The sequence below is a fragment of the Pteropus medius genome, unplaced genomic scaffold, assembly GCF_902729225.1.
Source record: "Pteropus medius unplaced genomic scaffold, Ma_sr-lr_union100, whole genome shotgun sequence".
Classification (NCBI taxonomy): domain Eukaryota; kingdom Metazoa; phylum Chordata; class Mammalia; order Chiroptera; family Pteropodidae; genus Pteropus; species Pteropus medius.
In genome coordinates this window covers 2,981,911-3,009,614 of record NW_024356249.1, presented here as the reverse complement: position 1 = coordinate 3,009,614, position 27,704 = coordinate 2,981,911, and the positions used below count along the sequence as shown (strand labels likewise).

The 27,704-nt window shown below is 40.7% G+C and overlaps 1 protein-coding gene and 1 pseudogene across 3 annotated transcripts in view; both read right to left on the bottom strand.

The window, feature by feature from the left end:
* The window catches only part of ZC3HAV1 (zinc finger CCCH-type containing, antiviral 1), a 56,678-nt gene that overhangs the window by 9,241 nt on the left and 19,733 nt on the right, over nucleotides 1-27,704 (bottom strand). For 2 of the 3 annotated variants that reach the window (XM_039861079.1, XM_039861077.1), the window contains exons 2-12: nucleotides 23,463-23,598; nucleotides 19,292-19,544; nucleotides 14,941-16,098; nucleotides 14,409-14,507; nucleotides 11,902-12,025; nucleotides 9,797-9,971; nucleotides 6,765-6,885; nucleotides 5,445-5,547; nucleotides 1,531-1,621; nucleotides 642-772; nucleotides 147-280 (exon numbers count right to left, since the gene is read on the bottom strand). In XM_039861079.1, the coding sequence (XP_039717013.1) occupies nucleotides 147-280; nucleotides 642-772; nucleotides 1,531-1,621; nucleotides 5,445-5,547; nucleotides 6,765-6,885; nucleotides 9,797-9,971; nucleotides 11,902-12,025; nucleotides 14,409-14,507; nucleotides 14,941-16,098; nucleotides 19,292-19,409 (2,254 nt within the window). In that variant the 5' untranslated portion in view covers nucleotides 19,410-19,544; nucleotides 23,463-23,598. The remainder of the gene's footprint in view (nucleotides 1-146; nucleotides 281-641; nucleotides 773-1,530; nucleotides 1,622-5,444; nucleotides 5,548-6,764; nucleotides 6,886-9,796; nucleotides 9,972-11,901; nucleotides 12,026-14,408; nucleotides 14,508-14,940; nucleotides 16,099-19,291; nucleotides 19,545-23,462; nucleotides 23,599-27,704) is intronic. The other variant, XM_039861078.1, reaches the window with a different exon arrangement.
* Nucleotides 25,714-25,837, bottom strand: LOC120601415 (uncharacterized; annotated as a pseudogene).

Below are 27,704 nucleotides of genomic sequence, written 5' to 3'. Positions count from 1 at the left end.
GTTAAGGGGAGCTTATTTTCTCTCCATCACTGTGAAAGCCTGAATATTCTGGTTAATACAAAATAATTACATATACCTCATATGAGAAGCATGTATAGAGCCGAGTTATGACTCTACTAGCTAGGCTGCTCTATTCCAGCACAAACCTTTTCCGTATTTGGTTTCAACAGTTCCATGTGAGGCCCAGTCAAAATTATTCGCACAGATAAAATCCACATTGGCACGGCATGTTGCATAAAATAGCATTTGTTCATTCTTCTTCTTCATCTTCATTTTTTTCCTAATACAGGAAATGTAAAACTTAATACTGAGAACATTTCTCTCCCACTCTGGTTAATGACAGTAATCCTAACTACAGTCTAATTGTCTAAATATATTATTTCAGCAGAGTTCAGAAGGGAGCTACTAACATTAAGGTAACAGCTATAAAATATCATGAAAACTTAAATGACGGACACATGTAATCACTGAATTGTAAAACTAAAGCTGAACGAGAGAAGCTCAAGTTTACACAAAGAAAAGTAGAGACTGAAGAAACTGCTGACCAGTAAAAGACATCAGTGAATGTAAGTCTTAAAGGACAGATCTGAACCCATCTTTTCAAACTTTCTATAAAGAAACGTGATCATGTGGCCACCAACCTTTCGAAAGCATCCCAGAGCTGTGTGTTCTTGATCTTCTTTATCTTTTCAATCTTGACATTTTTCATGCTTACTTTAAAATATTCGCTTATTTTGACATATTCCGGATGCTGGTTATTGAGCTCTAACAACTAAAAAAATTTTTAAATATGAAAACGTGAAACAGGAAACATTTAAAGCACAATATGTCCACATGTCATGGGGTATCCTTGCCAGGCCTCAGAAAACAGGTGGGATAAGCTGGGTTAGGTTTCCCCATGTGGCAGTTCATTCTAGTAGTGAACTAGCTGGCACTGGGCCCATCTGTTGAGGGTGACTTATGGCTAACAGCAAAGGGAGGCCCCTGAGGTGTCTGATTTAGTTCAGTCACCTGGCGAGTTCCTTGCCCAAAGCCAGTGCAGGGGCAGAGGCAGTGGCGGCACCCATGGAGCCCAAGCAAACAGCCTGCACCCCAAAATGGAGCATAATGTGGAGGCTAAACAATACAGAAAGTCTTGCCCCAACCAGGCTAGGTGAGGAGGTGAGGCACAGTCTGTGCGACTCCCAGCTTTTTAACTCCAACCAGTGGACAAGTCACTTTTACTCTCTGAGTTCTAGTTTTCTCATCGGTAAAGGAAGAGACTAGTATCTATCTCACGGGGTTGTCCTGAGAGTCTGTCCCACTGAGATCCTGTGTGGCTGGACTCTGGAGACAACAGGATGCCCTGCGGGGGGCCAGTCCTCCGCTGGGACAGTGACATAATCGCCATTCAGATGTCCACCTTTGAATCACGATCCAAGAGTTTTACAGAAGCGATTCATTCATTCTTTCACTCACACACTGATCTGTAGCAAAGTACTTTTCCTCACCTTTAAATAATTCACCCGCCAAAAAGTTAAAACCAAGTACCTGATATCTGTTCGAGGACGGGAAGGAAAAGTCCACCTGAGGAAGGAATGCTGAGGTCAAAGTCTCCAGCTGGGTCTGCGCCGGCTGACTGCTACAAACGAAAGAGCAAGAATTCACTTGGCTCCCCATCCTAGGAGCCCAAGTCGCTTCTGTCCTTAACTTCCGGGCACTAAGCAAAGGTTTCTCAGAGAATTTTTCCTTTGTACTTTTCTTTGGACTACATTCCTGCATATTTCTGATATAGATGTACCAGTAATCATGCTTTTTTTAAAATGCAGAAATTATTCATATTTTGGTAAATTAATTAAATGTTATTTTCCCATTCATTTAAAATGTAAAAGCATTGATTCTTTTTCGATATTCCTGCTCAGCCTTCAAGGGTCTTAACGTGTTAGAATTCAGTGTGTCTTACAGCTACCGTGTCAAATGATAAACATTTTAAGTCTCAGAGATACAGGGGAAAGAATCCTGCTACCTAGGAACTGTATTTCAGGGTAACTATACATGAGGAAAAATTCTCCTTTATAGACAATCACAGCTATTAATTACAGAAGAATTGACAGAATTAGAAAACCAACATTTTGCAACCCCTAATAATGGATCTGAACAAGGACTGTCAATAAATACTAAAACCATTAAGTGACATATCAGATGAGGAATGTTATAATGGAGGGGTCAGACTAAAGTGACCACTCTCCCGCCTTCATCACTAAAAACAGGATGGCGAGACACTGTGTACCTCTTAAGAATACTTGACAGGAAGTACAAATCACCACTTATATAGTATTCTCGATCAAAAATGGAAACCAAATCTAATCAACCCTCTAAATCTAACAATCAATTCACAAAAATTACACTCAAATGACCCCGTGAGGATACAACTTGCTACATTTTGAATTGGGGAGATTTTATAGGTCAAATGACCTCATTTCTTTAAAAAAAAAAAAAAAAGTGAAGGCGGGGAAACTAATAGATTAAAAGAGGCTAAAGAGACAAATATAGCAAATTTAATATACATACCCTGTTTTGATATAAACTGAAATAAATCAACTGTAAAAAGTTATTTTTGAGGCAATGGGGAAAAAATAGAACATGAACTGGGTATTAAATGATATTAAGGAATTATCAAATTTGGTAGGTGGGTTAATGGTATTTTGTTTTTTAAAACTTCTTATCTATTAGAGACACACTTTAAGTATTTACAGTGAAATGATATGATGTGTGGGATTTACATGAAAATATTACAGCAAAATAAAAAACGTAGAGATGATGGCAGAGATAAATGAAATAAGAATGATAAAATATATTGATTCCTTGACCCCCCCCACACACACACATACATAGGGACTTATAGTACAATTTTCTCCAACTTTGAAATTTTCCATAATGAAATACTAAATTTTTAAAAAATGCTTTAAGGAAAAAACTCTTTCAAGATCTCCTTTTCTAAAATGAAGTTTCTTTTGGGGTGAGAGATTGGCTCCAACGTGTCTATATTTTAAATTCAAGATTTCCATACTGAATTTGTCTAGTAGAGAGCAGATTAAATTGTTTTAAGGTGCCCATCGACAAAAAAGTGTGCTACAGAGTGCATTTCTCTTTGGACTATGTGAGAGAGCACTCACAGCCCTTATTCTATCCTAAAGCAAATGTGTCTCCTCCGGGCTGGTGACAGCAGGATTAAAGCTGGTTCTCTACATGACCTCCCACTAACAGGGTTTTCTCAATTCATTTTATTCATTCACTCTCTTAGCTGTCCATTTAGTATCACTATGTACCATTCATTGTGCAAAATATTTCAAGAGCTTTAGGGGGCTGATAACAACAGAACAGAAGGGAAGAGGTAGGGAGAGCTGTGCTAGGGGAGATGGCTACACAGAAAACTACATCGCAAGGTCGAATGGGTCAGTACCATAAGGGACTTACGAAGTGTTACTGGAGGGCAAAGGAGAAGACTGGAGGACAGTCCCAAGTATGGTCTGTATGGGGAAAGTGGCATTCAAGCTGGGCCACGAAAGACGCTGGATTCACATGAGTGATGGGGAAGATGTTTCCGGAGAAGAGGAAGAACAAATGGAAAAGCAAGAGGTAACTATGGCATGTAAATTATTGAGACAGACAATGGACTGATTTCATGAAATATTTGGAAATGTCACAAACCAAATTCTTCCCTTGGAATTATATGTGCACAGAAGGAATCATCCAGCTTGAAGTTAAAAAGGAAGAGTCTGGCCAGTTCCTGAAAGGCAACAAAGCATGGTCTCACTGGTGGAGACCAAATGGGAGTGCAAGAATTGTTGAAAAGTCAAAACTGCAGGTTGCTTTAAGAAAATACAGCTTAAATTTTTTTTTATTGAGACATCCTGCCAGAACCACTTGAAAGAATAAGACGTTAAACTACAATGACCTCACTAGTCACCTGAATAAAAAGAGCACCCGCTTCCTGTCCTGCTGCCCTGCTAACACCTCTTACTAACTGAAGACATTAGAGAGACATCCTGTCTCATCCATCAGAGTGTAAGCTCCAATGAGGGCACAAACTTTACTCTTCCCCACGCTGCAATATTTTTACTTTATTAATTTGAATATGAAAGAGCTGGAAGGGGCTCTGGATGGCTAGGACGATCTGTTTCCAAGTCTAGGAGTCTGAATTAAGATATTCAGAGATAATTAGGCAGTAATGGCAGAAGGCGAAGCTGAAGAGATATGAAGATTGGAATTCTGAGGTTAAAAACTGTTGAGCCACAGCCACAGAAAAGTATTAGGAGATATAGATATAGAAATAGATACAGATACAGTCATTGAGTCTGTTAACAGCAGAGGAATAAAACTAGTAAGAAGAAAAGCAGCTAACATTTACTGAACAGTCTGACGTGCCGGCCACTGTCCTGAGTGTCTGGAATGCATTCATCAAACAACCTTGACAAATGTGCTATCATTAAGCCCATTTTATAGATGAGGGGATGCAGAGTAATTCACTTGCCCAAATCCACACAATTCATGAGTAGCAGGCAGAATCTGAACCTTGGAATGTAGATCGAGAGTTGGGGCTGTTAACCCCGTCACAAGCAAGGACCTGTGACCCCAGGCTGCTCAGGTTCCAAAGCAGAATAAGAACAGGTGCCCATTCCTGAGGCCTTGATATAGCTCAGTTCCCACCCTTGGATTCTCATGAAATGTTTTCTTTACTACACCATGTTTATCCTTTTAGTAACTTCCTTTTTTCATTAAATACCTTAATTCCTACAACCAAAAGAAGCTAATTAGAACACCTTGAATTTATACCTGTCTTGAAATCTCTTTTATATAATCGCACATCACCCAGGAAAAAAAAAATCCAACTCCAAAAAATGATCATGAACAATGTTGAGTTTACTGAGTTTTATGAGCACACACAGGAGTATTACACTGAATCCCACACAGCAAAATTTCTTTCAAAATTCCTTTTTTGTCAAGTGTATCTCCAAATCCCCTTGCTCAGGCAGCTACCTTAACTCTTTCCCTCAGTCCCCATTTCTTTCTCAGCCTCCCATCCTCTACGAATTCCCTCAACAAAACAAAGGCTACACAGAAGAACCCACAGCAGAACAAAACCCGAAGCATTTGATCACTTCCGAGGTGCGCCCCATTCATATAGTCATCGCAGTCAAAGAAGCTGAGGCCGAGAGCAGCTAAGGGACTTGCGGGAAGTCCCCTATGAGTTACAGGGAATGACAGATTTCCTGCTCTAGTACTCTTTCCATCACACTCTGCTGCTTAGCAAGCACTTTGCCCATAGATAACGCAAATGGAAACTGCAATGTAACACAACAGGAACACTTCAAGAAAACAGGCTGCGGATTCGAGAATGACTCGGTGAGATCAATGCGTGACCATCTCAAACGTGCCGGCAAGCAGTGCCTCAGAACACTTACTCTGGCCCACTTTTCATCCGTGCCACATCCTGGGCAGACACAAATTCTGGCCTTCGGATGACATCCTTTTGGGTCTTGGAAGCTACGTTTGTCTGAATCATCCCTTTAGACAGAAAAAAAGAAAACAAACAAGAATTAAGAATTAATTCTGGAAAATGATTTATTGTTATTTTTCAGAGGCTAGTAACAGCGAATATTCATGTCTGAACTGTACATGTATGAATAGAGAAAATCATTTCGGATGGAAACTGCTTATGATAAAAACTTGTAACTGTCACTGACCTTTTGATAAGACCCAGAAAACAAAGAGGTAAATGAGCATTTGGCAATCAATCTAATCTTTAAATCAAAGGTGGATGGTAAGAGGAGAGGCTAGGGTAACCAAGTCACATCATCCATGTAAGCTGCCCTAAACCAGGCGTCAATGATGAAGAGTTGGCGTGAGTTAGATATACTTTAAAGATTTGTTTCTACATCGAGTGTGAAATGCCATTTCCAATTCGGACGTGTTGTAGATCTAGGTCCAAGCTGCAAACAGAGTGATCTCTTTGAAAAAGAAGTCATCAGATATTGCTAGTGAGATGGTAAAATAGCACGGCCATTTTGGAAAACAGTTTGGCAGTTTCTTATAAACATACACTGCCTGTGCGATCCAGCAATCCCGCTCCTTGCTTTTTAGCCAAGAGAAATGAAAACCTATATCCAAAGACTTGCAGTTAAATGTTCCTGGTAGTATCATAATAACCAAAAAGTGAAAACAATCCAAATATCCATCAAGAGGTGAATGGATAAATAAACCATGGTGTGTGTATGTGAGTGGATGGATAGATTAGATAGATAGATAGATAGATAGATAGATAGATAGATAGATAGATAGATAGATGATAGATAGATAGATAGACAGACAGACAAATAGTCTTACAATATACTTAGCAATGAAAAGAGAAGAACTACAATACATATAACCACATAGATAAATCTAAAAAAAAACATTCAGAGTGAAAGAAATCAGCTACATGCAGAGTATGGAGGTGACAGAGATTTAATTTATATGAAGTCCTAGAATAGATAAAACAAATTGTACAGATGAGGGAACTGAGGCCTGGAGAGGCCAGGGGCTCCTCACAGAGTTACACGGCCACTGTGTGTCAGAGGCGAGGTGCTCACAGGCCTTCTGACAGCCACTGGCTTCCACACCCTATATTTCCGGTCTTATTAAAAAGAACCCTGATCCTGGGTGCAGCATGCACATCGCTCTGCTCTTGTCCACCTCATGCCGGAATCCCACGACAGGCACCACTGCCAGAGGCAAAATCTTACCTTGGAAACTCAGCTCGTAGTTCCGTGAACCCGCCTGAAATGGCACAATCCCCCTTGGATATAACAGGAAGAAAGACTCCAGGTATGAAGAGTCAATATTTGAAATTTGCTGATTGCCTACCTAATTAAAAAAAGAAAAGTAAAGATTTCAGGGTAGGCTTTTAATAAATCTCTATCATTGTATCTTATATAATTTTACATTAGTCATGGGATTAAAAGAGGAATGCTTCTTGCCTCCCAAACCAGGTTATAAAGGCTTCCATATTGGGGCCACGCCACACCCGTTTACAGTCTTGTCTATAAGTCCTATATTTCTCAACTGCCTGCCAGGAGAAAAGAGTCCACCCTGTAGAAACTGGACAGAACAAGGCCAATGAGTCGGTGTCTGAGTATCTGCACGGCTGAGTATGGTTCCGCTGGACCCTCCTCTGGCCCTGCCCTCACACTGTACTCCAGTTCTCAAGGAGTGAATGAAAGAATGGTAGAACCTTCAATTAGTTATTCTTCCAGGAGACTCAAATGTACGCCTGTTTCAGTAACCAGGTTTTGGCTTTTTTGTACAATAATGTACCTACATTATTGCCTTTCTAGAGCTATGTCTTGCCCCTGCCCTGAGTAATTCTCTCAGGCCATGCATGGTCTCCTGCCACTCCTCGATGCCAGCTTTCATGGCTACTAAACTTAGCTACCTGCTGGTAAACATGTCTGAGGGTCTAGATGTGCACCTCGTGCCTACCAGGCTCTGCCACCTGCCACTCCTGCCATAACTCCATCCTTCATCATCTCTGCCCAATTGCCTGTCTTATCAATCATCGCTCCTCCTGAAACCACGTCCTCTTCGTGTCTACCATCTCTGTTGGTAGAAATCCCGGTTAAGCACCAGAATGTACATAAAAGGATATCAAGTCTACCTTCCAGAGAGTTCACTGTCAAAGCATACGTACCTACCCTTTGTTGGCAAAAGGTTGTTCTCCCAGTTCCTGCCAGGAACTAACCTGGAAACCTCAGTTGCCCAACTCTTATTTAAAATTCGGTTACAAGAAAGAATGGTAGAAACCAGGCTGCTCATTATGTTTGTATTCAAATCTCCTGGAACGGCCATTTTTATTTTAATTGGACAGCCAGCTAGAAAAACACCAAATATAGATCCTGTTTTCCTTCCTTTCTTTTTAAAAATATTTATTTATTTATTTTTTAAATTATGGTGTCATTGGTTAACAAAACCTAGTAAGTTTCAGTTGTACGATTCAACAGGAAGGCATATATATTTTTTGCATTGTATGTTCATTACCTATAGTTAGATTTCTTTCTGTTGCCACATTCTTTTTTTTTAATAACAGAAGAACCAACTCATTTTATATAGTAATGGTTCTAATTAATATAAGACAGTAGGAATTTAGTCACATCTTCAAGAACACTTCTTATAACAGATATGTGCTACAGACTAAATGAATACATGTTATATGTTCACAGGTTGAAAGTTACATTCCAAAACTCTGCATTTAATACAGACTAAATTTCCCAGGAAGAATCCTGTATTAAAGAAGTTTCATCAGGAAGTTTCTTGATGTTTTATGGAATAACGGAACTTGGGTAAATTTAAATATCATCTATGCCCCATAGAGAGTTCTCCTTAGTCTCTGGGACCCTAATGTCACTAGAATGTAAATATTTTCCAACCTTTTTCTCTTATCTTATTGAAAACTTCAAGCATTTGACTTTAATACCATTGAGGTCCATGGTTTATTTTAATTAACTGGACTTTATAATTTCTATCTCCACAGGCATCTCACAGAATCACTTTCAAAAACCTGCACTTTGACACCATCCTTGGCCTGAACACAAAAAGAACTTGTACAAAGCTCAACATCGGGGAGGTTTTCACACCAAGGTGCTCCAGCGGCCACCACAGGACAGAGGAGAGCAGGGGAAGGGGACCAAGAGCCCGGCTCTGAGCCCCGGGCCTATGTGCACAGGGCGGCTCCTGTTACTCCAGCGTGCTCACTGCGGTCCCGCGAAGGACCGTTTGAACACAGGACAGCTGGGAAACCGCTGTGCTACGTACACAGTGCCGGTAGGACTCCCGCTGAGGGCCTCACTCACAGCATGCACGGTCTCCTCTATGTGGCTCCACAGCAGATGTCTTCCTTTGGCCCCAACAGAAAAAAGCATAGCTCTTCCTGAGTAACTGTTCGTTCTCCCCATAGGGTCCAGGGCGTCTCGTACCAGCTTGTTTCTGTGTTTGCTTTGGCAGCTAGGCAACTCAGAGCCAAATTTACGGCCCATTGACTTCTAACTATGTCGAACCTTAAGCTGACATTTCCGTGTCCCTCTTTGTCTTTGAGTTTCGTTTTAATCTCTTGCTTTTACTTTCTCTTTCTCATCACTCTGCTTTCATTGCCTCTCAGTTCCTACTAGGGAGGTTCTAACCTGGAAACGTACTTAAGCTCGCTCTTGCTCGTTTGCTCTCTCTCTCTCTCTCTCTCTAATCTGATGAAACAAAAGGAGAAAGGGACACTAGACAGAGGCTCGGCTTATCTAACTTCCATTCCATTACTATATTGCTGTATGGCTAAGCCTAGACTCTTCTAGATCCAGTCTTTGTAGTCCATCCGAATCCAGATTCTGAATTCTAGTGACCATCTATATCAGCCCTCTGATTCTTCGCTCTTGCCTTCTTTTCTGGCTGGAAGCAGTAGTCTCTGTACAGTTATTACTAATACATAGAAAGCCAGCTCAACGTTCCATGCCAGTCCTTGACAGTGAGGAAAAAAGGACATGTAGCTGACTCATGTCTCAAGCAGTTCCTTAAAAATAGCTAATAGATGTTTTTGTTGATGACTGCAATCAGACTACATGCTTGCTAAAAATAAAAATGCAAATACAGTGTGGATAACATAAAAAAGCAACACTTCCTCTACCACGTCCACTCTCCATGGGTAATCATGCAGGCGTCAAACATTTTAGTAATGGTTTTCTTCTGGAATTGACAAGTTTAAACACGTGCCTCCACAAGAAGGGATGGAACTCACCTCCTTCCCATATTGGACCCATGTGTCAGATTCACTCTTCCAATACCAAATCCATTTCGTGGTGAAGGTGAGACCGTTCGGAATCCGGACAGATGAAGGCGTGGAGAGTCGTCGGATGGGATTAAAGTTACAAGTCATTTTCTTGAAATCGATTCTATAATTTCCCAAAGAAATGCTGAGAGGGGAAAAGTTTCAAGTTAACAAAATGCTTCAGTGACTTCTGTTTCCTACAATCTGGTTTTTCCTAACAGAAGCAAAGAATTAAAATTTTAGAGCTGAAAGGAACCTTCAAATTTTCTTGATACAGCTCCTGGTCTTAACGCATAAAAAAAAAACAAAACCAAAAACTGAGATACAGAGCGGTAATGTAACTTGTCTACTCCACATATTTAATGGTGTCCCAAAATGTATTTTTTCCTCAAAAAATATCCCAAAATAAAACTGTGCCCACAAAACAACTGATTGGCTCAATGTTAGAAAGTGAGTCAGAAACTCTCAGTAGGTCAGTTTTTTCAATTATATTATTTAAATAGTTATCAAAGTGTAATCCAAGACTCTTCCAGGGAGGCAGCAAGGTCAAATTTATTTTTATAATGTTAAGACATTATTTGCCTTTTTTCAGTTGCATACTCTCACAGGTGCCCCGTGGAGTTTTCCAGAAGCTACATAATGTGTGATTTCACAATAGGTTAAAGAGATTTCCAAATGTATAAAACAATGTCATTCTTTTCAATGAATTTTGTTTTGTTTTTGAAAAGTTAATTTTTGTTATACATATATACAAGTATAGTTAAATGCATAGAACTACTGCATACAATTATATAAGTATAGTTATGTAAAATGCCTTTATTTTAACATGTAATGAGTTTGTTATTTTTAAATGAATCAATATTTAATTTTTCTGTTTGTTTTTTTATTGATAGCTATACTCTACATAAACAGAAGCTCTTTGAGATTGTCAATATATTTTAAGACTGTAGAGGGGTCTTGAAACCAAAAAGTTTGAGAATTATTGCTCTAAGAAGTACCCCCTTGATCCCAACCAGGAATGATTTTGTCCCCTGGGGGAACATTTGGCAATGTCTAAAGAGAACTGTGGTTATCACAACTGACACCCAGTGGATAAAGGCCAGGAATGCTACTAACCTACCCCCTGCCCCCACAAAATAATTATCTGGCCCAAAAAATAGTGCTTTAGTCAAGAAACCCTAAACTGGACTCTGGGTGATAATCACACAATAGAATATACAGATGTCAAATTATAGTGTACTCCTGAAAACTATATAATTGTATTAACCAATTTTACCCCAATAAACTTAAAAAAGAAAAGAAAAGAAACCCTGCTTCAGATTTACTGAGGGGGTAAAAAAAAAAAAAACACCTAGAAACAAGAAAATAGCTGATGCCACCCTCTAGTGGCAAAACGCAGCAACAGAATCTCCAACAAAAATTCATTAAATTTGCAGATGATGAAATGTATGTAATTTTTCTGCCCCAAAGAATTTCTTTATAAAACTAGGATGCATCTTATAAATATGGTCACGAATGGTATCACCCATTTCAGTCCTGACAGAAACAAAAACGTGAGGTATCTCCAGGACAGAGGAAATAGCAAACATAAAGGCTATTTATAAAATGCCAAAGTAAACAACGAAATTCTGCACCAGAACTATATGCAATTACTCAAATCATGTTCTAAAACTATGAAATTAAGCTGAAGCCTTTTTTGAGCTAATCATTCAGTACTTTTAATAGTCCTACCACAAGCTGATAGGAACGCAAACAAACCTCTGCATTGTGTTTATCTGCAGAATACACTGACAAATAGCAACTAAACAAATAATCATGTCACTGTTTACTTTGTATGAGTTAGGAAAACAGTCCCAGAATCCTTAGTATCAGTCAGGCTCTGCATGACTCCAAATCTACTCAGCTAATGGGTGGTTGTTGTTGTTTTTTTCATTAACTCAGCAGGCGTTTGCTGTTTTAATCTCAAACTTGAACGAGATTCTAAAGGAAACTCTTTTCTTCTTCCCATAGGCTAGCACTGTTTTCCTTTGATGATATCCTGGCTCTCACAATCCAGAGTCCAGCCACCGACTTACACGCTGTTTTTGGGGTCACAGTAGGCCTTCTCAATATTCTCCATGGGCTGGAGGTCCACCCAGGTGCTGGCATTTAACATCTGCCACCGGTATGGCAGGACGAAGTGGACTTTGTTGCAGTCGTCTACAAAGACAGAGAGGAGGTCTGAGGGTCTGTTGAGTGGAGGTTCCAACTAGTTCAACCAAGTTCACTGCCGACTTTCCCCATCAAGGCCTGCCTTTTGCACCCTGCCAGACCTTATGCAAGCACATTTCCCATCTACACCTTTGCTCATGCTGGCTGCTGCCTGAATTGTCTCATACTTATGTCTCTGAGTTCCTTTATTATCAATGGAGACTCATCAGAAAACAAAAGATTCCCACTCCCCAAAAAGCCCCTTTGCCCACATGTAAATTTGAGGTCGTTATAAATTTAAAGTTACCCTCTCTGTACCAAAGTGGATATATGCAGACAAAATGCTCCCCAGCACAGGCCACTGCTGTCTTTCCTTGAAGCTTCGCCTACTATTTGCCTCTTCCGGCAAGATTCCCTCACTCATCTCTCTCTGTTCTGATCTGACTTATATTCTGTATTCCCTTAGCCAGCACTCAGTATCGTTTGTGCTTTTTAATTTATGTATTTACTTATTTTATGCAGTTTTCTCATTTGTGGAAGTTCTGATACCCTACTGTAATTACATATCATTGAAGAACAGCTTATATCATTGTTTAGCTTATATTTCCCTTGCAGGACTGGCGTAGAGCTGGGCATGCCAAAGATAGCTAGTAAAAGAATGCTTGCTGAATAACGAATTAATGTTATAAGCTTGTAATACAGGAATACAGAAAACAGTTGTTTTTCACAACTTTCATTATGTTATGTTTAAATTGTTTCGAAATGTCCACAAGGTATGTGAGTATTTTAAAACAAAAAGAGGCAGGTTTAGACATCACAGGGAACTCATAGAATGAAACTGCCTGAGATTTGGCTGATTCAAAAGTATATAACAATTCCTTATAGTTCGTACCACACACCCATTAGAATGGCTGCTATTAAAAAAAAAAGAAAAGAAAAGAATGGGTGTTGCTGAGGATGTAGAGAGACTGGAACCCTTGTGCATTGCTGGTGAAAAATAAAATGGTGCAGCTGCTATGAAAAACAGTGTGGCAGTTCCTCAAAAAAATTAAACATAGAATTACCATATAATCCAGCAATTCCACTTCTGGATATATACCCAAAAGAATTTAAAGCAAAATCTCAAACAGATATTTGTACGCCCATGTTAATAGTACCATTTTTCCCAATAGCCAAAAGGTAGAAGCAATCCAAGTGGCCATCAACAGATGGATAAATATAGTGTGGAATATACATACGACGGAATATGATTCCACCTTAAAACGGAAAGAAATTTTCACACAAGCTATAACATGAATGAACTTTGAGGACATTATGCTAAGTGAAATAAGCCCATTGCACAAAAACAAATATTGTGTGATTCCACACATATGACAGACCTAAAATAGTCATATTTATAGAAACAGAAACTAGAATGATGGCCACCAGGGGCTAGAAAAGGGGAAAATGAGGGGCTATTGTTTAATGGGTACAGAGTTTCAGCTCTGCAAGATAAAAAGATCTTGATATGAGTATAATTAACACTAACTGAACTGTACACTTAAAAATGATTAAGATGGGGAGGAATCTATGTCATATATATTTTACCACAATTAAAAAAACACAAAATTTTAAGTTAAAGACTTTTGATTGAGAGAACACAGGGCAGAATCCTCCCCTTCAGACATAAGGCAAATGAGTCTCAGATCACTAGTGATCAAGTGAATGAAATCAGACACAGTGCCCAGGCCTGGGACAGAGATATAAAGGTGAGAAAGTGGTATAAGAGTGAGAGTACAGCAATTTGTCCCCAGCGTAGTCCCATGGGAATCATTTCTATACGAAGCCTGGTGGGAGGGGACAGTGACCAGGTGTGGCTCTGCAACTAGGAGGACACACAGATCATGTAGAGCACAGGTCTCTTCAGTGCAAGAGTTCGGAAGGAATGCAAACAGCCCAGAGTCCAGAAGAGAGACAATGCCTAAAGGACAGGAAATGAACTTTGAAAATGTGTCTGCTAGGATACCTTTGTGATTTGGATTTGTCTGTCAGCTTGCTTTTAGTATATGAAAAGATGGGTCCCTGATTAAGTCTATTTCACCTAAAACTGAATTGCAAAAGGAGAAAGTATACTATCACGCAGTGGTGAAGAACACAGGTGGGCTGGGTGGTGTAGGGACAAAACCCAATTTTGTTACTTGGGTATGTGAGGTCTTAACATCTCTATTCCTCCGCCTTCCATAACTGTAAAATGGGTTAAAGACAGAACCTACTTCTACGGTTGATATGAAGTTTAAAGAAGATGCACGTAAGGCTCTTAGTATTGTGCCTGATATATAGCAAATGCTCAGAAATGTTGGCTATATTACTATTAATAAAGTTTCTGCTTCCAGAAAGACCTTAAGTTACTCACTAAGTAGACACCCCTTATTCAGATGGTCAAGACAAATTTCCTTTGAGTCATGATCATCCATTCCGGAAGATGCGGTACTCGCAACATCAGATACGGAACCTATAAAACAAAAGAGGATGCATGTACGCCAATCTTAATGTTTAAACCCCAAATCAAGATCCCTGGTCTCACAATGGGAAAGAATGTCTAAAATGTTCAAGAAAATTCCTACCATTCATGTGTTGCTCATGAGAACCTAGACAGCCCTCCATAAATGCAAACGTGAACATTAGGATCACATGGGAGTTACATGTATTTCTTAAACCATTGTCAAGCTATTCCTGTTCTCGATAAACGTAGCAGTTGATTCCATACTGTTCTACTGGTTGGTCTCTCCATCTTCTATGTCAGTCACTTCACCAGTTCCTCCCCTTAACGAACCCTCTAACTCTATGCCCTTTAATAACCGCTGGAGCCCATCCAAAGAGCACCAGCCACAGCCGCTCTCCCGCAGACACAAGACAGGGGGCCCTTTTGTCCTTTACTGACTTACTCAGAGCACAGTCTGGGGTCCGTCGTGTGAGCTCGCCGGCAGAGCTAAGGGGCATTTGATCAGAGTTCAGACCACGGGCCTCACAGGCTGCAGCTCTGTTGCTCGGGGAAGGTATAGAAAGCAGCGCCTTGGGCAGAGCGCTGACTTGCGTGGGGGGCGTGGGCTCCGCAGGTGTGGGCAGGACCTGGGTTCTCGGCTTCTGGCTTCCAGAGTGTAACACGTCTTGGTCCCCTCTGACTGCCGATGTGAAGCCAAACCCGACGACACCAGTGTTGGTCACATCGGTAGTTTCGTACAGAACTTTACTAGAGCCGTTTCGTGCGTTGTGGACAGACTGGCCCATCCAAAACATCTTCTCCCTGTCTTTGCTGTTACCGAACGCCACTCCAGCTTCATCGCCGTCGGGGAGTTGGCTGCCGGTCTGGAGATTGGTGTGAGCGGCTGCGGCCTCCTGATTCCTCGGTAACGATCTCTCTCTCTCCCTCGTGGCTGCGGTTTTGTAATGTGACGATCTCGCGGAAGTGGTATCTGTGCCCAGTCCATTAAAATCACCATCGAAAAGCGGAACGTGCTGGGCGTCGTGCTTCCCACTCCTGCCCTCGACGTTCGGGTGGCCCGAGGAGCGCAGGCCCGCGCCCTGTGCCGCGGTCGCAGTCGCGGTCGCGGTCGCGGTGTCGGGTGTGCGCGGAGCAGCGAGCCGCGAGCGCGAGGCGGCGGGACTCGCCGGAAACACACTCTCTCTGCTGGGGCCTTGGCCGTTCAGCCAGGTCGCGGGGTCCTTCCGCCAGGGGGCCGCCGCGAAGTCTGAAGGCAGCTGAGTGCCGCCCTGACTGCCGTAAAAGAAGCCCTCGGGGCTGCCATTCTCTGAGAACGCGTGGCCTGCCCCCGCCCGGCCCGGCGCTCCGACCTCGGCAGCCGGGGACGAGGAGGCTGCGGAGGGCTGCGGGCCACCTTGGCTTCCCAGACGCAGGAACTTGTGGGTGAGGTCTTCCACAGCGTCCAGGGGCGACCTGCGGCCGCTTTGATCTGGACTGGACGTGCCGGACCTGTCCGCAGAGCTTGCGGCGGATGGAAGAAACTCTAAACTACCCCGGTAGAATCGATCTTTACTCTTGCTTCGACCTCCATGCGCCCTGTCTCGGCGCTGTAAGGGAGGAGCTAGGAAAGGAAGGAAACAATGAAAATCAGAGCTGACGTAATTGAGGTCTCACCAGCACTGTTCCTCCTAGCTTTTCCAGGTTTGCGACCCATGTTCTCTCAAATTACATGTCTTAATATGGTGTCTAAAAACCCTGAGAAGGGTGATCGTGGCGATGAAGGAATCCCGCCATTCTACCAGCACAGAAGAAAACACCATCCCACAAACCGGGAGAACCCTGGCTCTTCTCAGCCTCTCTCCTGGGGCTCAGAGGTAGCCCCCGAGCAGCAGACTCTCAGGTGGGGCTGTCCACCATCCGCTGGTTCAAGTCACCTCACCACTGTGGTGAAGGGAGAGGCAGACTAGTGCAAATCAGCGAGGATTTTCCAAAAATCATCTAGATTTTGCCCATGTTGTGATGTAGCTGTCCTTAACAAGTAAGGATTCACAAACTTAAAACAAACCAAAAAAAAAAAAAATTGAAACTACAGTCTAAAGGTCTAATTTCATTTAAACCAGAAAATCTTCCCAAGTTCTTCCCCTACAAATGCCCAAACTTAAGTGAGCGATATTAAAAAGAGCTGGCCTCTCTCTAGAAGCTTGATGAGTCACACTCCCCAGGAAGCAGTGAGTGAGCACATGTTTTTGTGAGTGTGTGTGAAGTGTGTGCATGTGATACACACGAGCGTGAGGTTTATATGTGCATGTAGGATGTGCATGTGTAGCATACATGTGTGCAGGGAGTATGAGTGTGTGAGACAGGTACAGTCATGTGTGTGATATATAGCTGGTATGAGTAGGATACACGTGTGTGGTGTGTGCAGTGTGTGTGACTTGTACTATTACGGAAAAAGGAAGAAAAGTCCTGTCTTCCAAACCCAGGAGGCAGCAGGATATAGTAAAAGCAAACCTCCTCCTGTCAGCAAAATAATTAAGTAGATTAACTACAAGTGACAGTAAAGATCTCTCACACACAGTAAATTCATATTAGGAAAGTACATCAAAAACTATCCCTGTTTTTGTACCCCCAAGGAAAGAGCATCGTAGTATGAGAGAGAAAACACTAGATGTGGAGTCAGAACACATGAGTTCTGGTGCTGTCTACTGGTGTGAGGCCTTGAAAACATTACTTTTATGTATTCATAGTATTATCCTTCACTCTTCGAAAAATGATTTAAGGCTACTTGCAATAAAAGTCCCTTAAAATTTCCAAGACTGATTTCCTTGCCCATTAAGTGATAATATACCTGCCTTTCTTCATGGTTTTACTATAAGGAACAATGACAAGATATTTTAGGTATTTTAGGTGAAAGTCCCTTGTCAACTATAAAGCAATTCTCAAATATAAGGAGGTGTAATTGTTTATACCTCTTACAGAATCTTAGAATTATATATTCTATTTACTTACAAAATTCACCTCTTCCACATTCATCTCATAAAGACATTTAAAATTGTAAGTGTTCGTACTAGTAAAAATATAAAAATGCTTAAGAAATAGTACTGTTCACTTCATACCCATTATGGCTATTATCCTCAAAACAGAAAATGACAAGTGTTGGCAAGGAGGTAGAGATAACAGAATCCTTGTGCATTGCTGGTGGGAAAGTAAAATAGTGCAGCCACTGTGGAAAATGGTACGAAATTTCCTTAAAAAATTAAGTGTGGAATTACCACGTGACCCAGCAATTCAACTTCTGAACATGTACACAAAAGAATTGAAAGTAGAGTTTCAAAGAGGTGTTTGTACACCGTGTTCACAGCAGCATAATTCACAATAGCCAAAAGGTAGAAGCAATCCAAGTGCCCATCAACAGATGGGCAAACACAATGTGGCACATACATACAATAGAATATTATTCAGCCTTAAAAGGAAGGAAATTCCTACACAGGCAACAACATAAATGAACTTTGAGGACATTATGCAAAGTGAATTAAGCCAGTCACAAAAAGAAAAATGCTGTATGATTCCACTTCTATGAGTAACCCAGAGTAGTCAATTCAGAGAAACAGAAACTAAAATGGTGATTAACCAGAGCTAGGGGGAGGAAGAAATGGGGCATTATTGTTTAATGAGGAGAGAGTTTCAATTTTGCAAGATGAAAGAGTCCTGGAGATTGGTTGCATAACAATGTAAATATACGTAATGCCACTGAACACTTAACAACTGTGAAGATGATAAATTTTAGGATAAGAGTATTTTTACCAACAATTAAAAAAATTATATATATATACATATATATATATACATACATACACATACACATACATATATTCTTTTTTGAAAAGAAAGGAAATTCTGACACGCTATAACATGGATTAGATGAACCTCGAAGACATTATGCCAAGTGAAATAAGCCAGGCACAAAACGGCAAATTCTGTATGATTCCACTTCTATAAGGTTCCTAGAGTAATCGAATTCATAGAGACAGAAACGAAAGTGATGGTTGCTGAGGGCCGAGGGGAGGAGAGAATGGGGTTATTGTTTAATGGGTATAGAATTTCAGTTTGGGAAGATGACAGAGTTGTGGAGATGGAAGAATGTGGTGCTTGCACAACATGGTAACGTACTTAATGCCACTGAATTGTCTTAAAAATGGTTAAAACAGTCAATTTTATATTTTACCACAATTTAGAAAATAAAAATAAAAATTTTAAAGAAACAGTACTGAGGACAATAAATTAAATTGTATGTAGTTTTACATTAATGCTAAATTTCCTGTATTATTGTATTGTGGTTATTGTGAGAGATTGGCCTGGTTTCGAGGTGGTACACACACATTTACGTTTGCAGCTTCCTGATGACTGACATCGTACGTCAAATGCTTTAACCACAGAAATGTATGTGTGTGTATCTATGTGGACATGTGCAGGGAGAAAGTGCTAAAACAATTGTGACAAAGTGTTAACAGCTGATGAATCTAAAAAATTTTATATATTTTTTTTCATTAGGAAAATGCTGTATCAACTAGCTTTTAAAGAAATGATAAACATTTTTAAAAACCTGGTGAGGGGAATACTGCTTAGCACGAGATTCAAATCACATAATCACATATACACTGTGATTACAATTATGTAAAGATTGTGGACAAGGTCTGAAATGGAAAATGGAGTTTTACATGGTGAGGTAGAGTGAGCCTCAGTAAAGTTATTTCCTCAGGATTTCTGTTTATTTCTGTCAATCCTATTAATAAAAAAGTAGGACGAGCACTTACCTCTCAACCCGTAGGGTTTCCTGAGGTTGTGCTTGTTGTTGCAGATGTCCTGAATGTTCTGGACCACTTCTGGGCTCAGTCCGTATTCCCTCATGATTGCCAGTACCTTTCTGTCCATCAGGTTATGGGACCGGATGCAGTTGGCGTAACCGCAGTTCCCTTGGGTGAAGTGCTCACAGATGTGAAGCCTTTCACACGGTGACTGCTGGTTACAAATCTGCCTTCGACCTTCTCCCTTATAATTTTTGCATATCTACAGAAGAGAAAGAATAGCGAGAGATAAAACACCTTTCTGTACTGGCCACATATTCACTAAGGAAAGTTTAAATATCCAAAAATTTCTGAAGCAAGTAGAGATACACCAAAGGAAAACAGTGCATGTGTATTTTACAATCTTTGATGAACTGTGTTCAAGTGATCATTTATTTGAGACAGAAGAGGTAACTGAAAGTAACTGAAAGAAACATGAATTTGATAACCCTTTGGAAGACTCAAAATAAGGTGGCCAGCTACAGATAGGATAGGACCAAACAGGACCCAAAGTGAGCCCTACATTATAAGGGTACCCCAAAGAGGAAGGACCACCTTTGGACATCATTCTACTATTGCAGGGACAAGGTCTTACCTGCAACTGCGGAAAATCCAGATGCTAGTCTCTGCTAGGCAGAACATGGTCAAGACTCTCCAAAGGGTAACCAAAGAAGACAATTTTTATATTTCCATGTAAATGTATATGTATCTACATATCTAACTCTACAGAGATGAGATGTAGTTCTTACCAAAAGGAGGGCAGAAGAAATATTACCACTGAGGCCAGACCATGTAATGCAGGACTAGAAGATGTTATCTTAAGTCTGCAGCCCTGGAACCACCTCACCTGAATTACTTACTTACACCCAGCCTCTGTTTCCTTTGCTGTAAAGGAGACAAATATTTGCTCTGTCTACCTAAGCCATTGTTGAGCAGATGAAATATTAAAATATGTGAACGTGTTATGCAAAATATAAAATGCGATGCAAATGTTTGAATCGCTAACCTGAAGAACTTTAAAGATCAAAACATTTGCAAGCTGTTTCAATAGACTGAACAAACTAGATCAAACATGGTTCACTGTGATTTATCTGTGCAGTCTCCCAGTCTGTGATCTGAACCCTTAGGCAAAGACATAGATTCAGACTCTAGCAACTTCTACAACCTGATTCAAATAGATATCATTGCTATAGAGCCTATTATCCAGATTCTGATTCTAGACCAGCATTTGTCAAAGTGTGGCCTTGGACCAGGAGCATCAGCTCTACTTGGAAACTTATTAGAAATGCAAACCCCATATCTACAGAATCAGAACCACCAGAGGTGGGGCTCAGCAATTTGTGTTTTAACAAACCCTCTAGGTAACTCTAATGCACAATAAAGCTAGAGAACAAGGGTCCTAGAGGCTCTAGCATAAAAAGAGCAATTAGCAACTTCACAAATGATGCTTTGATTGACATTCCTATTACCGTACCGATGTTTAAGTAAGAATGCTCCCAGCCTTAATTAGACCAGCAAATGAAAGCATTTCTCCCTTTAATAAGCATATTTCAACTTTACAAGTGTGTGTATATATATATATATATATATATATATATAGTATATATATATATATATTAGTACATATATATATTAGAAATTCTATATAAAGTATACATATATATTAGAATTTCTAATATATATATTAGAAATTCAGGCTTGTCTGATGCTTTTTGTTCTCCCAGTAAAAAAGTGTGAACGATTTTAGTGTTTTAGGGCAGCGAATGTGTTTGTCCACTGCTGCCTCCACTTGCAGGCATTTCTAAGTGTAGCTGAACAAATGAAAACAAACTAATAAAGGGAGACACAGAAGAATTAAATGCCTTGTCCAAGATCACACAGATAGTTAGCGGCAGAGCCCAGACTCTGAGATGGAGCATCCTTGGAAGAAACATCCTCAACCAACTATTCTTGGAAGTAGCTGAGCCTAGCTGATCCCCTCCTGCTAAAACCCTACAAAAATATTCTGCTCTAATGCCCCAAATTAAAACACTCCTTTAGAGACTTTTCTTGCCCAGCATTTTCGAGGAGACACATGCTCATGATGCTCTGGTCAATTTTCCACGACAGGAAGACCTCTAGGTCAGGAAACAGTGCAGTCTCCCAGTCTGTGATCTTAACCCTGACAAGTGGTAAACGGCAATTAAGTTATTAGCTAAAAATAAACTTCAGACATGAACCTCCCCACCTACTAATCATAGGTACTGAATTCTTAAAAAGGAAAGGGAGCCTCAGGTGACACTGCCCCCTTGTTTTGAAGATAGAAGGATGACGAGAGCATTCCCCTATGAGGATCCTTACAGTGCTTTTGTCCATGGGCTCTCTGGGATCCCTCCACAACAGCACTTTCTACTAGGTTCTTAGGCTGACCTCGTCCCTAGATAAGGAAGAGTGGCCACTCCCCTTGCTCTGTAGGGATTTGATATAAAAATTCCTAGGTGATTCTGAGGAACTAAGCAGAGATTGGACCTGATAACTGACGTTTCCAAACCTCCAAGTTTAAAGCTAGGGTGGTCCACAGGTCAACGCTCTTCTCAAATGTCATAACAAGTCTTCATCTCATCATTCCTTCACATAAAAGGGAAAGGAGAGGATGCCTCTTTTTGTCAACAGGACCTTTAACGAGGTTGGTGCGTAGGGCATTTTTCTCCATGGGGACTAGGCTGGCACGTAGGCCAAGGGCCATAGATATCCCAAAACAAGACCTCTAAACCTTGGGCTCCTGGAAACAGAAAGAGACAAATCCAAGTACCTAGATGAAAGAATAAGTGGGGTGGGGAGAGGATATGAGATATATTTTCCTCCTTCTCCCTCTCCCTAAACAAATCTTTATTGAGTACCCTGCATTCCTCTCTCTCCTGAGCTCAGTGGTCAGCCCCAGATCACCCATCATGTCATAAGTTTTTTTTTTAAGTCTTCAGGAAAACACACTGAGCTTAGAGTCAAAAAGTGTTTAACCCTCCAGAGGTCCCCAATAGCTATCTTGTCATATATAAAAACACGACTAAATTTCAACCCTGCTTAAGTTTTCTCCATCCCTTCCACCCGCTCCACTTGGGTCTTCCATTATGTTTCTGTACCTCTCTTTCAGTATGAGGCTAACTTCTCTACTCCAAAGATTTTTCTCTGGTTAGGCACCATTCTTTAAACAACATTCTCTAATTTTCAAGTCAATATTACCGTATGGATAGAAGGTTAATTATCCACCACTGTCCCCATCTTCTAGTAATAGAAGCTCCCAAATTTTAGCTGGACACTTGGTTATCTAGTCAGAAACTACATTTCCCAGTCTCCCATCCAGCTAAGTGTGACCATGTGATAAGCTCTGGCCAATGAGATGAAAGCAGATGCGCTGAGTACAACGTCCAGGTGGCACCTTTTTAAAAAGGAAATACTTGCTTTCTACTGGCCCCACCTGCCTACATATAGGCAAGACCAAAAGTCGACAAATATTTTTCTGTGAAGGACCAATAATAAATATTTTAGGCTTTGCAGGCCATTCAGTCTCTGTCGCAACTACTCAATTCACCTCTGTATATAGAAAGCAGTAATAGACAATATGTAAATGAATGGGTGTGGCTGTGTTCTAACAGAACTTTATTTATAAAGAGAAATGGCAGGCCAGATTTGGACTATGGGCTGGAATTTGATGACTCCTGATCGAGACTATCAAGTGATAGAGAAATAAAATTATATTTTATTTGAATCACTACATTTTGGGGTCTCTTTGTTACAACAGCTTGGCCTGTACCCTAAACCAATAGGCCCTCAATTCCAAACTTCAATTCGAAGTCCACCTGTTCCAGAAGGCCACCCTGGTGTGAAGCATCAATTAGTCCACTGCATCTTCAGATCACATTTGCTCACACAGGGTTCCCTAGCAACCTAGCAGAGGAGGCATTCCAGACTCAAATTCTTACAATATTTCAAGTAGGAAGGAAATTGCTGGAGATTCTTAGGTCACCTGTTGGTGTGGCGACCTGCAGAGCCCTGATGTTGACTATGAGTTCTCCCCTGCTCCTGCTCCTACTCCAATACATCCGTGACACAACACTGCCAACTATATTCTTCCTGCTTGTCAAACCAAGGAATTGTAACTTACCTCAGGCAGAAAAAAAGGGTCACTCTGGACAAGAAGCACTGTTAATTCTTCTTTATTCAGTCCAGAGAGCTCATGCTGTTTCAGGATTTTGAAATTCTCTTCCGAGAGAACATCGTGAGAATATTTGCATAAATTCCTAGAAGAAAATGACAATTGTCAGTGTTTCCAATTCACAGAAGTAAAGAAAAAGAAATCATCTAGGGAACTTTTAGCCATTGAAGATCAATGCCCTTATCTTTTGATAACTAATACAGATTGGTCCAGCTTACAGAATACACTTCAAAAATATAAATTGATGAAACATCTAGATGAGAGTATGTATATTTTTTCACAAATTATAAACATCTATAAGTTATTACAATACTTCTTTAAACAGTATCTCATCTAGTATACATTAATAATGTGAGAAGAGGAAAAAAAACTAGCAAAGAAACTGAAACCAATTTATTAGAAATGACTGTCCATTGAGAGACAAAGAATGATTAGGGTAACATACTGACAATGAAGTCCGTGGGAAAACAGAATTCTGTTTATCAAACATTTCAATTACATGAAATTGTTCACAGCTTTGTCTCTTCTACATCTTACATACCAATGTAAACTTGATTTGTGACTACAAAGGAATGGAACAAGCTCTTAACTGTATACTTCAAACCACTCTAGGAAAAAAAGATAAAAATCCCCTTCGTTTTAAGGCCTTGATGATTTAGGTCAACAGTGTCCAACTGAACTTTCTATGATGGTGAAATGGTTCTGTCATCTGACCTTTCCGAGATGTAAGCCCTATATGGCTACGGAAATATAGTTAGTGAGACTTAGAAACTAAGTTTTCTCTTTTACTTTATTTTAATTATTTTAATTTGAATAGCCACACCTGACCGGTAGTACCACACTAAAGGGCAGAGATGTAGACCTTTGCTATTCAAAGTGTAGTGGGAGAACCAGTAACACCACCATTACCTGGGACTTTGTTAGAAATATAGAATGTCAGCCACCCCCGCCCCCGCCCCCACCCCCAGGCCTAGTGAATCAAAATCTCTTTCAACAACATTCCCAAATGATTTAATCACACTAAAGTCCAAGAAGCACTGATTTAGATCATTGAGAAATCTTGATAGCACAGTAGATACACATAATTTGACAGTTATCAATGTCCACATAACAAACTCATTCCACTTTTTAACTTATATATGCCACCCAAAATATCACCAAAGTCCTCAGATTTATGATTTTAATAGTTATTCATATGATAGGATATTAATATTTTCTAGTTTGCACAACCATTATCAAATTGTCAAGTTGTTAGGTAATGGCCAGATTTTTACTATACAAAATAGCGTGGCTACAATTACTTTTTCACAAATAACCGTTCTCCCTTTACATTATTTCCCTAGAATTTATTCCTTCGGGACTGTTCCCCAAAGGACACAATTACTTTTTTGGCAACTCATTTTTCATTTTGATCCACTGATCTCCAGAATGCATACCAGCAATTTATGAGTGTGTCTATTTCCCCACAAGCACATTAACATTGAGTTTTATTATTTTGTTACTTTGATAGGTATGAAATAGACTTATATCATTAATTTGCATTTAATAAATAGCTCCATTTATTCAATTCTTGTTTTATTTTCCTTATCGAGAATTCAAATCTTTCCCTTAATAGTTCTCTTTCATTTCCCAAATATTAAACATTTGTCTGTTGCCACCAGATTTTTTAGTTGTCAGTAGGTAGATAGAAATGAAAATGACTTCACAAAATTATCTTATGGTAAACAAAAATGCAAATGACTTTGCGAAATTACTGAAATTGATAATGTGGTTTTTAAATTAAATTTATTGGGGTGACAATGGTTAATAAAATTATATAGGTTTCAAGTGTACAGTTCAATAATACATCATCTCTATGTTGCATTGTGTATTCATCACCCAAAGTCAAATCTTCCGTCACCATATATTTGACCCCCTTTACCCTTATCTACTTGCCCCTTGCCCTCTTCCCTTCCACTACCCACTAAACTGTTGTCTGTGTCTATGAGTTTTTGTTTGTTTCTCTTGTTCGTTTGTTGCTTTCAGTTTTATATCCCACACGTGAGTGAAATCATATGGTTCTCAACTTTTTCTGTCTGACTTATTTCACTTAGCATGAAATAGTTTGTTTTTAAATATAAAGTTATTCTCTAAGAGTTAATCTTTGAAAGTTGCTTATTGAAATGCTGCTGCCTATGTGTAAGGCATTTTTTTTTTTTTACGCCTACAGTACCTGGTCTTCCTAGGTGGTCTCCCATCCAAGTACTAACCAGGCCCGACCCTATTTAGCTTCACTTCCAAGATCAGATGGGATCGGGCGTGTTCAGGGTGGCATGGCTGTAGACAATGTAAGGCATTTCTGAAACCCACTGGAACTGCTTTCAGATCTAGCTATGGTGCCTCATTAGATAGATTACAGATTCAACACTTGTGTCAGCCACTTTAAAACCCAACCAAACCTCCCACACACCTTGCTTCATGGAGAAGTCGAGGGCAGCTGGTCAGACTCTGGCAACAGCCTCTGTCCCAGCCATTTGTTCAGGCGGGCCCTCTCTGTGCTTTCTTCACCCAGGGTCCCTGACTTTTAGTGTTTCTGGCGCTCCTTGATAAGGCTGACCTCAGCTCTCTGCTTGCTTTTGGGTTCTGTGGTTTCAGATAACTGCTCCCCAGCAGCCCCCATCACTAAGAGCCCTCAGTAGCTGAGCTAAGGCTCCACCTTATCTCACTCCCAACCGCTGTGGGAGGAAGGATCTGAAGTGAATCTACAGCAAGAAAGGCCCAGCCTTCAGCTCAAAGCAGAAAGCCCCGCCATTATGGCTTCCCCTTATCACCTCAAGAGGCATCGCACTCCATTGGCCGTTGTCATCAACGATCCTCTCGATATGGAGTTGAAAATGACCCCGTTGAAAGATCTCACACAAGCTAGATGGGTACTGCTCTCTGGCTTGGAGATATTGGCCAACCATTAATTAGAGGGAATTAAGAATATTTGCTTTCTTTTTAGCTCCAGTCCAGACATCCTGAACATGGAGCCAAGACCATGGAACTTCTCCAGTGGCCAAATTAAAGTCATAGAAGAGGACTCAGGTCCCGGAGAGATGCAGCATTGTTCATACCTGTCCTGTGTCTGTCCTGTCCCAACCGAGGAGGGGTGGGGCATCTCCAAGGTCCTTGAAGTCAATATTTCCTCTAAGTAACTAAAGGTAGCCAGGCAGCCTAACGGAGACCCCTCTGTTGGAGCCCTGAGCGTCCAGGCTTTTCCAAGCCCACCTAAGACACCCATGCCTGGAAGAAGAGCCCAGGCTGCACACGCTGTGCTGTCTGGGTCCTCGATGCTGCCCGTCCGAGGGCCCAGTTTCACTTCTCATTCTCTTCTCCATCCTTGGGTAAGCTGCTCCCTGCTCTAGATTCTATGTTACCTTGAACCCAGCTTCGGTCTGCAACATCTACATCTAGTCTTGGTTTCTGACATGCAGCTCCCTCGCTGGGAGGCCCAGCTCCATTCCCCCACATTCCCTAGACTTCTCTCAACTTCTCAGAAGAGATCTTATCTTTTCCCTAATTTCAGCATATTGATCAACTACAAGGTCTGGGGCGGGGGTGGCGGGGGGCAAGCGTTTGTACTCACCTATTTGGGGGTAAATAAGACCAGAAGTACAGAAACTAAAATTTAGTACATATTTACTAGGTGACAGGAACTTTGCACCTGTTATTTAATTTGGTTCTCACAATAATCCTATGAGGTAATAGTTTACTTTGGGAAACTGAGGCTGGATAAAAATAGAAACCAAAGATATCTCAGATAGGAGGAAGGATCTGACAACTGAACCCAGATCTCAAAAAACATCTAAAAACCTAATCTGGAAAAATAAAAACAGACAAATCTAAAACTTTTCCAAATCGGGGGGGGAAAAAAAGCATTCTGGATTATTTAAACCACTGTTTCCGCACACTAAATGGAAAATTGAGAGCAGAATACAAGGAGAGGACACGCGTAAACCTTATAAAGGGTGTAGGAGGGACACAGTAAATGACTATTTCTTACAATTGGCGTTGAGAATATAAGCTCGGGAGCACCAGTCACATTAGGGCTTGATGGAGGTCACATTCAGGTTTAAGGTGGCAGGTGCTCCCTTCCCACTCTCCTCTGGTCACTCTGTCCCAGCTCCAGGTCTCTAATACTGGCTTGAAGGCTTTAGCTAAGAAATAGTG